The 11667-nt window shown below is 40.2% G+C and overlaps 1 protein-coding gene across 3 annotated transcripts in view; it reads left to right on the forward strand.

Moving 5' to 3' along the window:
* LOC106786185 (ecdysone-induced protein 74EF) overlaps positions 1 to 11286 on the forward strand; it is a 214458-nt gene extending 203172 nt beyond the window's left edge. For all 3 annotated transcript variants that reach the window (XM_014747302.1, XM_014747303.1, XM_014747305.1), the window contains one exon: positions 9705 to 11286. In XM_014747302.1, the coding sequence (XP_014602788.1) occupies positions 9705 to 10255 (551 nt within the window). In that variant the 3' untranslated portion in view covers positions 10256 to 11286. The remainder of the gene's footprint in view (positions 1 to 9704) is intronic.
* The last annotated feature ends 381 nt before the right edge of the window (positions 11287 to 11667 follow it).

The following is an 11667-nucleotide window of genomic DNA, read 5'->3' on the forward strand; positions in this document are numbered from 1 at the left end:
TATATATATATATATATATATATATATATATGTATATACAACTTTGTACAAACTTTCCGGGTAACCCAATACACACATATATATATATATATTTAGTCTCTCTTTTCTTACCGAAGACATAACTATAGTTCTTCTCTTCCTCTTGACTCTTTCTGTCTCTTTTGCGCTTGCATTAGTTCTTTGTCACACGTATACGGAACCGTAGTAAGTATATATATATATTCCGGCTCGTTTAGGCGCGTACAGGTCTGGTTCGGTTGCATCTCACGTTTTTAGGGTTCCCTTCTTATCTCTGTGATCCCTGTCCTTCTTCCTTGCTAATATGTTTGCATATGTGTATGTATATTTTTATTTTTTTTTTTTTTTGTATTTTTGTAGACACCTTTACTTAAATATTATTATTATAACATATATATATATATATATATAATTTTTTTGATTACATTTTTATTCTACGTTATATATTCGCGCACATAATAATAATTTATATCCTTTGGTATAAATATTTGCGTGCAACTACAGTTTCTTATTTGAACGAGAGTATTTACTTATTTACTTACATGTACACACGAGGCCGCGTATGTAAACGCTCACTTTCATTCTCGCGCGTATAAGCAACGAGACGACGACGACGACGACGACTTTTGCTTTTCGCTTTTGTCCTTCTCTCATCTCGTCGTCTACTTCCTCTTTCTCTCCTATTTTATATATACACGAGCCTTTTTTCATTTTTATTTCCTTTCTCTCTCTCCTTTCTTTATCAACACCAACAAAGAGACAAACTTACACACACTTTTCCTATCTATTTATTGTCTTTCTATTTCTATTTTTCTCTCTCTCTCTCTCTCTTTGTCTCTTTTTCTCTTTCAGATATCTAAAAAACACTAACTCTTTAATTTCAAATATTTGGTTTCTCCTTTCGTGTTCCGTGATAACGGTCAAACTGTATAATCTCACACTACTTTTAACGATTGACGAAAATGCATTTCCTGTTCGCGAGAAACAAAAGGAAAAAGAGAGAGAAAGAGAAAGAAAGAAAGAGAGAGATCCAAAATGAAAGAAAAAGAATCGTCGCGTTGAAAATTGACGATTTTTAATGATTCATTTCCGGCGCTTGACGAGGACCATACAGCTCTTTTTCATCTTCCTATATACTCCTACACTCCTCTTCTCTTATTCGTAGTAGTAGTAGTAGTAGTGTAGTAGAGTAGTAGTTAAACGTCGTTGTATTGTATCGTTGGTTGTTTTGCGTGTAACAGCGAGATGACGCGCGGAAGCGGACTTTTGAAGAATAAGAAGAAGAAGAAATGGTGGAACGAGTGGGAAAGGACCAAAAGATGAAGAAAAAAAGAAAAAGAAAGAGAGAGAGAGAGAGAGAGAGAGAGAGAGAGAGAGAAGATACGCAGAGTTCTCTCGAATGAGAATATATTCACGAACACACCCGCGCACGCTAACGCGCGCGCGCGCGCGCACCCGTGCACTCACTCGTCTCTCTAAATATAATGTCGCGAGTTGAAAGAGTTTAGTAGGAAAGAAAGAGAGAAAGAAAAAGAGTACAAGAGTACAAAAGAAAGAAAGAGAAAGAGAAAGAGAAAGAGAAAGAGAAAGAAAAAGAAAAAGAAAAAGAAAGAGAGAGAAGTTAGAAAAGGTGACGCGTTGGCTTGCGCACGATAATCTTAGTGGCGCGTGCACGCAGCTGCATCGGCGGTGCATACTGCACGCACACGCGACGTTGCAGCTAGCCTAGACCTAGACCCACTGAGCTAGCCTAGACCCGCGGATATATATGGTCGAGGCAGCTTGGGTGGAGGAAGAGGAGAAAGAGGAGGAAGAGGAGGAGGAGGAGGAGGAGGCGGAGGTAGTGTATGCTCGGAGGAACGGATGGAGGAACGAACTAAACGAATGGACGGACGGACGGACGGACAGACAGACGGAAGGGGGAAAGCCCCAGAGCAAACAGCCTGTCTTCGAGTACTATACTTACTTACTATCGGAGAAAGTGAGCGGAGGAACATTCTGTCGCGACACTGTTCAACCTCTTCCTCCTCCTCCTCCTCCTCCTCAATTCACCCTCCTCTTTCTCATCATTCTCATCGTTACACGCTTCCATTTTCCTCTTTCTTTCTTTTTTCCTTCTTATTTTTTTTTTTAATCGCGTTCTAAATAAACGGACATAATATATCTTTTTCTTATCTTATATTTTTCTCTTTCTTTTTTTTGCACACACACATATAATGAGAGAGAACGTTTAACACCGTTTCTATAACCTTTTCGAATTATCGATTACGTCGATTACGTTAAAAGACCTGCTGCTGTGTTGTGTCGTCGTGACGTGTATTATTACACCATTACCATTACTATTAATACTAATACTAATACTATTACTACATTATTACACTGCTACTTATTCATACCTTGTTTCTCTCTCTCTCTCTCTCTCTCTGTCTCTCTCGCTTTTTCTATTTCTATTTCTCTCTTGTTTTCTCGTTTAACTTATTTACAATTTTCAGCTGCAATTGCCGGTTTATCATATTATTTGAATCGTAACATAAGAACGATAATAATATTGTGCGATCGGTGTCAATATTACTGACCCAAATCACCAACGACCGACGACGACCACTCAGAGTTTCAATATTATCGTTATTCGTTAGCTTTTGGCAGTGTCGCATTATACAAAAAGGTTATCGTTATGCTTGTAAGGAAGAGAAAACTAAAAGTAAAAAAAAAAAACTAAATAAAATAGAAAAAGTATCGCGATAATTCAATGCGTGATTCTGGTTTATATCGGAGAATGTAATATAATGTCTCAATTGCAAAAATCATTTTATATTATATAAATTGAACAAATTCGTAGATTTTCAATCGTTAAAATTCATTCTCTGAGGGGTGTACTTATATATATATATATATATATATATATACAAATAACCCTCCTTGTCACCGTCTCGTCGTAACCCTAACGCATATATAACACAAGAGACCTCCCGCTGTTTCCTATACCCGGCAGCGAAGAAAGAAAGAAAGAAAGAAAGAGACAGATAGACAGAAGAAGAAAAGAGACACTACTCGTGTAAGTAGTATTAGTAATAGTAACTCTCCTGCAAAGTATACCCTAAAGTCCAGAAGTCTCTTTTCTCATTCCCTATTATATCTCGTCGACATTTAAGAACATTTCTATATACATTCGTATATACCGATATATATACACATACTATACATACACCTACATAGATATACTGTCAGGATCGACGCGTTCCTTGCGAGCCGTTCTATATTAGCTCGAGTATATCGCATACTACGTTTACGAAGTATTCGTTCCGCGTCGCATTTTCCAGCTCGAAGAGACGCGACCCATCCTTAGATCTATCTATCTCTCTCTCTCTTTCCCTTTCATACTATTTTACTCCTTTACTCTCTCTCTCTCTCTCTCTCTCTTTCTCTTTCTCTCTAAGTCGCGCAAGAAGTCGCGCCCACCTTGTACGCGCTTCTCTCTTCATGGTCACTGACCTCGCACACGTCGCGTACGCGACGACGGAAGAAGACTCACGCATTCTTCCCATTCGACCATCCTCCTCCTCCACCTTCTCCTCCTCCACCTCCACCTCCTCTCAGTTCTTCTCTACCTCCACTTCACCCTCTCATCGTGCCATCGTCTTCTTCTTATTCTTCTTATTCCTCTTCTTGACCTCTGTCCACGTCGGCTCGCGAAAAGAAATAATGCGTGCGACGTAGGCAATGCACGCACCGGAGTTGGGACCGGTCCCCTAACGTATAGATAGATAGATACATACATATATATATATCTATGTGTTGTACATGGAATTGGTAGAGCTATGTGTATACGTGTTCTACGATAGAACACGATAATGGACTATGCGTGGTGAAGCATAGGGTGCACCTAGTACTACTCCTCTTTATCCTTCTTCATCTTCTTCCTTTTTCTTTTTTATTTTTCTTGTTATTTTTTCTTTTTTATTTTCTTCTTTTCCTCTTGAAACGCTTTCGAGACTTCCGTGTACGCTTTGCGAGCTCTTCTAGAGGTAACCTATAAAGAAAGAGAAAGAGAGACAAGACTACTATGCTGTACTGCCCACCACCAACGTGATACGTGCAGCAGGAAGCTGGCAATAAGAATCTCATCGAACGATCGACGAACCCGCGAAGAAACGTAGGCCACGATACTTCTCTCTTCCCTTTCCCTTTCCCTACCTTACCCTACCTTACTCTACCCTTCCCTTCTCTTCGCTTCCCTTTCTTCTTCTTCTTCTTCTTCGAGGCCCTGCGGGATATAAATCGAACGAACGTGCTCACGGGCGTTCTTTTCCATGGCCTAGGAACTTTTATTGGTTCTCGCGAGAATAGCTCACACAATCTCTCTCTAGTCTCCTCTTCTTCCTAACCTATGTATGTATGTATGTATGTATGTGTGTGTGACGGTAAAATAGAGGACGATCTTCCTTGATTTTTATTATTAACACCGATGACGACATTATAAGGATTCTCTTTGCCAAGACACAGATCAACTCCAACAGTCTTTAGTTATCTTCCTTTTCATCGTCCCATCCTTTTTTTCGTAGTTTTTCCTCGAATGAAAAAAAATGAAAAAAAAAAAAAAAAAAAAAGAAAAAAAAAACGTGAAGAAAAAAAAGAGTTGAAAAAGAGAAGAAGGTATGCGGTCATTGCGGATTCGTGAAACCGACACGACGATCGGGGTAAGGTAGGGGGAGTATAAAGTCTGTCTTTTGTACGCTTTATTACGAGTCAAGGTAGTCGCGTAGAAGAAAAACCACGCCTGTAGTCTGGAACGTGATTATCTCTCTCTCTCTCTCTCTCTTTCTCTCTCTATTTCTTCTTTTTTTTTTTCGTTGTTTCTTTTTATTTAACTTTTTCTGTCTTTCTTTTTTTTTTTTTATTCTCTCCTCGTCAGTAACCGCGAATAACATTTAATACGATGAAAACAGATAGGCCTGAGCAAGTTTCCTCGCCAATTTTCATTTTCGTCGTACGTAGGATACGTATGCTTGTATATCGCGACATGGAGATCTGCCAATTTTCTTCCTTCTTTTCCGGATAAGTTTCTTTCTCTTTTTATTTCGAAAAATAAAAAATAAGAGAAGAGAAGAGAGAAAGAAAGAAAGAAAGAAAGAAAAGTATTCACACTCGAGTGTAAAGAGAGCTGACGATTTTCAACGAGTTTTGGGGGGTTAAAGATAGTAGCTCAAGGCAGTGGGGTAACATAATAGGCTAAGAGAGAAAGAGAGAGAGAATAAGTAGGAAGGGAGGAGCAAAAGAGGAAGGGCTACTTTAGGCCTAAAATGAAAGAAAGAAAGAAATAAATAAATAAAGATAGAAAGAGAGAGCAAGAGAGAGAATGAGAAAGATAGAAAGAGGAGCGGGGTGGAGGGTAAGGAAGGGTGTAGGTAAAAGGCAGTAAAAAGAAAATAAAAAGATGAAGAAGAAAGAGGGAGAAGAGAGCGCATCGGCAGAGAACGAAGACGACGAAGACATGAGGACGTTGACGACGAGATATAGTAAGGAGAGTTGAGGGGAAAGAAGAAGAAGAAGAAGAAGACGAAGAAGAAGAAGAAAAAGAAGGAGGAGGAGGTAGAAAAGAAGAGAAAAAGGGGTGAGGAGGAACGTCTTGTCGCGTCGTCGGCGTCCGTGAACACCAAGTTCCTTCATCGTGTGTTCTCTTCTCTACTCTATACATATATATATGTACATACATATGATACGTATATATAATATGTGTGTGTGTATATATATATACTTATGCGTGATGGTAGCACGGTGCATCGGACTAGCCGCTCGCGAATGGAGGTGGAGAGAAGAGAGAAGGAGGAGAAGGATAGAGCAGTTAAGTTAGTCTGTCGGTCAGTGACTGCCTGACTTTCCCGGCGCAGCTGAAGGTCAACTCTCCCCTTCTCTCGACCTCCTCCTCTTCCTCCTCCTCCACCTCTTCTTCTTCTTCTTCTTCTTCCTCCTCCACCGCCACCGCCACCACCACCAACACCAAACCAATACCAAACCAACACCGTTGCATCTCTCCCGCTTGCACCCTACCACCCTGCTCCCTCCCCCCTTGCATCGACGCACACCGCCGTGGCCCATCTTTATCCTACTTCCCTCCATCTCCTCCTCTCTTCCCACTCTTCCTTTTCCTCCTCCACTGGTGTATGCACCGCTATATGTTGCACGCCTCGAGACTACACCAGCTCGAGGGATTCGTGATCCATGATCGCTTTGTTTATACCGTCGTCGAATACTTTCGGCTGTTCTTCTCCCGCCCCTCCCCCACCTTCTCTTCCTCCTCCTCGTCCTCCTCTTCGTCTTCTTCTTCTTCTTCCTCTTCCTCCTTCTTCCTTTTTTTTCTTCTTATTTCTTCTTCTTCTTACTTCTACTCTTCCTCACTTGCTACTACAGACACCATCGATATGCTTTCCATCCCACATCATCTATAACACATTCCCTTCTTTACTCGATCCACGCACGCACGCACGCACGCATGCACGCACGCACACGCGCTTAAAATCATCTTCCTCTCTTTCGTTTTGCTTCAATTCCCCGTGCTTTTAAACCGATCAACTTGTCTTGTTCTCTTACAATTAAAACCAGTAACCAATCCCGAAAATATGGTGGCTGTCGTATAAATGATCGAGTAAACTTTATAGACGGATTTCAAATAATTCAATCCATTATAGCATACACATCTATATATATATATATATATATATATGTTTTTAATTATTAGAAATAGTATGCTGTTATAAACTCATTAGTAGCGTACATTTACCTTCAAAAAAAAGTAAGGTCGCGACATTCCTTCTGCGTTCCTCTTCATCCATTTTTCTCTCTCTTTCTTTCTCTTTACGTCGCCTCTCTGTGGTATAGGTCAGTGAAGTAGTATTTCCCCCACTTGAGACCTCCTAGACAACGGGTCTACGAGATTGACTCATCTAGCCAGTCATACCGCGCGTAAACACGGTCCGCTTCAGCTGTTCTATCTCTTTCTCTCTATCTCTCTCTGTCTTTCTCATTCTCATTCTCATTCCCTCTCTTCGTCATTCTTTTTCTATCTCGTTCGCACAGCCATTCTTTCTCTTTCTTTCTTTCTTTCTCTTTTATATACATACACAATAGTATACGCGTACATATATGTGTATGCGTATGTGTATGTGTGTGTACACATAGCTCGAGAGAACAGTTCTCTCTCTTTATTTTTAGAGCCACGACCACGAAAATCCAAATCTCCCCCTATATTTTGTTCTCTCTATCTTTGTATATTTCCCTCCGTTCATCCTTTTTTTTTTTTTTTTTTACCCTTTTACTTCCCCAATTTCTTTCTCTCTATTTCTCCTACCAATTTTGTCTCTTTCATTTTTACAAAAGAGGCTAGAGGAAGTCAGGAAGGTTTCGCGAATAAAATCCCCAAGGAACATCGAAAGCTCTAACTAGAGTCCCCCCCAAGGAACTGCAATGAGATTGAGACGGTTAGGAAGAAGTATAGTGGAATAGGGGGTAAAGTAAAGAACGAAGGAACGAAAATGTGGACGAGGAACGAGAGAAAACGGTGGAATAGGGGTTGGGAGGAGTGTTAGAGGAGACTCTGAGAATGACGATGAGGAGGAAGAGGTAGAGGAGGAGGAGGAGGAGGAGGAGGAACGGGTGGTAGAAAGGGAGGAGTAGAAGAGGAGAGGTGAAAGCGCAGAGTTCCGATTTTAGCGCAGTCGCGGCGCTATTATGCACTAGTAGCGGCTTGATGGCGTCACCCGTGCAACCTTGGCTCGGGTCAGTCCTCTATCATACTACTGCAGGCAGAATCCGCTCTCTTTCTCGTTCTCTCCTCTCCTCTTCTCTTCTTTCTCTCTTATTATTCCTTTTTCTCTTCACCTCCTCACTCTCACTCTCTTTCTCTCTCTCTCGGGTTCTTATCCGTTTCTCTAACTTCTTCTTCTTCTTCTTCTTATTCTCTCCTTCATTTTGCAATGCTCTATACACATACCTACCTACCACGCTTATGTACATGTAAAGGCACTGACCACACGCGGTCAGTGGCGTATGTATAAAACGTTTCCTATTCGCAGGGTAACCTTGCTTGTCATGTACTAAATATAAAGAGAGAGAAAGAGAAAGAGAGAGAGAGAGAGAGAGATGAGTAATACAGTTAGCCGTCGTTGTCGTTGTTGTGTCGTTCGACGTTCGTAATGTTATTTCACATTAGCAAGTATTATCAATCGTTCGAACGTTTCAAAGTCGAGATTATATAGAAGTTGAAAAATGAAATCAATTATTTTTCTTATTGCATGCTTGTGTTCTCCTTTTTTTTTTTTATTCATATGTACGTTTCTGTACGCCACGCCTCCCTCTATCCCTCTCTCTCTCTCTCTCTCTCTCTATTTTTCATACACACGATATATATTTATATTCTTTTCTTTCTCTTAAAAGAGACAAATCGTACAACGAGAGAAAGAAAAAGAGAGAGAAAGAGTAACTCGTATCGTAAGAGTACGGATGCACCGAAGGAAGAGACAAGCAACAACACCCTGACACCGGGATCGAACCGGCACGCGGCCATAAACGATGTTTCCGTCGTCTACGGATCGTGAATTCGACTCCTCGTTCCTCTTTCCTTTTCCTCTTTCCCCTTTCATCCGCGTTCCTTCTACATTCCCTCCTTTTCCCTTCCTTTCCCTTCCCAACCCCATCCCATCTCTTCCCTTTTCTCCTCTTCCTCCTTCTCCTCCTGGTTCAACCAGAATAGTCGGTTTGTTCTCGTCGTTTTGTTAAAAAGAGATGGACAATCATTGTCAGGAAAAAGACGGACCAACAGACAGAATGATAGAAAGAGAAAGAGAGAGAGAGAGAGAGAAAAAGAACGAGAGAAACATGCACAGAGAGAGAAAAAGAGAGAGAGAGAGAGAGTGAGAGAGAGTGAGAGAGAGAGAGAGGACGCGGGGAGATCGATGGGGGAGTAAACAGGAAAAAGGGGCTCCGTTATCGAGCCCGGCCAACGCGTTCTCGAAACATCGATCATCCGGCGACAGAAAACGACGGCAGGACACCGCCGTCGCCGTCGGCGACGATCGTGTCCGTGGAGAAGGGCTATTAATAGTGTGTTTCTCGTTGCACGTTCAACCGCGACCATATATCCAAAGTCGTGGCGCGAAAACTCTCGCTCTCTCTCTATTCTATGAATGCCTTGTTTTTGTTTTCTTCAAATTTTGTAATTCAACCAATGATAAGATTTGAACATTTATAAATGAACCCGCGGTAACGTTAAATCAAAATTGGATCCTAATCCTGCATGATTATTTACGTTTTATCGTAATTACTGAAAGATACGATTGGTTCTTGAAAAGTCACAAAACAAAAAAAAGAAAGTTACGATATTTATTGAATATTTCAAATTATTCGAAAACGCGGCGTATAAAATTTGATTGATTAAAAAAGGGCTTTGTATCGTGAGATAATATAAGAGAGAGAATATTATTTGGAAATTTGAATTTTTGAATCAGGTGGCGCTATCTAGGTGCGCTATTGCGTAACTATCCGTTTATCAGCGGGGAAAGTTTTTTGAATTTCGAACGTACGCGCGATTTATTTTTTTAACGCGATGTGTATTATTATTATATTGTATTTTGAATTTGATAATTTTCTTGGAACGAATGATCATACTAACGTGTTATCTTTTCTCGTTACAGTATCCGAGAGTTATAGCAGTTACGTAAACTCGATGTACGGTAATGGAGGACAATTCGCGACACCTTGTACACCGAGCCCACCGAGAGGACCTGGTGGTGTACCAACGAGCGTAATCCAAGCAGCGACGAGTTCGGTATCGGACGATCTTTATCTTTTGGAACTTGGTTTTCCGCCACGTTCGAAGAAAAACAAATTGAAGAAACCACGTCAAGGGGAGGGTGCTACGGTTAAAAGGAAATCGCGGGAAGGTTCTACGACATATCTTTGGGAATTTTTATTGAAATTGTTACAGGACCGTGAATATTGTCCGCGATACATTAAATGGACGAATCGCGAGAGAGGAGTATTTAAATTGGTCGATAGTAAAGCCGTATCGAGACTCTGGGGTTTGCATAAGAACAAGCCTGACATGAATTACGAGACGATGGGTCGCGCCTTGAGATACTATTATCAACGTGGCATTTTGGCGAAGGTCGACGGACAGAGATTGGTATATCAATTCGTCGACGTACCCAAGGATATAATAGAGATCGACTGTACGGGCGCGTGAGATAGGTCTCGTTGCTGTTTCTCGAGAAATGAGTATGTTAAACGAATACGACGAAGAGGAGGAGGAGGAAGAGGAAGAGGAAGAGGAAGAGGAAGAGAAGGAGGAAGAAGAAGAAGAAGGATAAGAAGAAGAAGAAGAAGAAGAAGGAGAAGAAGAAAAAGAAGAGGAGGAGGAGGAAATTACCGCTACCTTGAAAACTTCATTTTTCTTAAGATATATCATTGTCCTCCATGGAGTACCAATGATTATTTATGTTGAGACGTCCCATCGACGACCTGCCGCCGGACACCCTATATAAAAATTGTCAAATATCAAGAGCTCGCCCTCTCTAACTCCCATACGTTTCTCTTCTATCCCCTTTTATACGGTTGAAACTTTTACGAGAGAATAATCGAATAACACGATGTTGATGATGTTTTCACACACAAAAAAAAAAAATTAAAACTATCTAAATATCTAAATAATTCGACGTAATCGTTGCACGATATATATATATATATATACAGTTCTCTCTAATCGTATCGTCTATCGTCCTCCTTTTGGTCTTTCTCCTTTGTTAAGAAAAAAAAATATAAAAATGAAAAATCATACATTGTTCTTGGCTGTGTGAGTGCGTGATCATTATTACTTGCGTCCACGTATGTATGCGTGTATGCGTGCGCGTATGTTTGTTGGATTACGATATATAGATTATGCGAAGGGGAAATAGTTTGAAGTGAAAGAAAGATAAAAAGAAAAATAAGGGGGCAAAATATTATTAAATAATAATCGAATCTAATTAATTAACGTCCACACGTATAGAAATCTTAAGCTCACGTATATACGAAATATATATGCATACGTACGTACAGACATAAATCGTATATGCATATAATGCACTTACGAGTGTATTCTTAGACTCTTTTACAAATTTGTACAAAATTTAGTTCTTATATTTACATATGGCAGTCGTTATTAATTGAGAATGAATAAACAAACAAAGATAAAAGATAGATAAATCATTGTGGAAGAATTACTTAAGAATTATACAACAAGAAAGAAAAAAAATAAAAGAAAGATAGATAGAGAGATAGAGAGAGAGAGAGAAAGAGAGAGAGAGAGAGAGTAGAAGTATATGCGAAAATTGTATATCGGGGATAAAAGAGATAAATTATTTATTATATATTAGATGATTATATATGTTATCTAGAAAATTGTTATATGTGACGTGGTGAGGTTACGTTTAAATAAAACCTGAAAAGTTTTAATGCGAAACGAAATGAGGGCTGTGAAGAGACTTGAAAAGTAGAAAGACACAGAGAGAGAGAGAGAGAGAGAGAGAGAGAGAGAGAGAGAGAGAGAGAGAGAGAGAGAGNAGAGAGAGAGAGAGAGAGAGAGAGAGAGAGAGAGAGAGAGAGAGAGGGAGAGAGAGC

This window comes from Polistes canadensis, unplaced genomic scaffold (genome assembly GCF_001313835.1).
Source record: "Polistes canadensis isolate GaletaPanama2010 unplaced genomic scaffold, ASM131383v1 scaffold_67, whole genome shotgun sequence".
NCBI lineage: Eukaryota > Metazoa > Arthropoda > Insecta > Hymenoptera > Vespidae > Polistes > Polistes canadensis.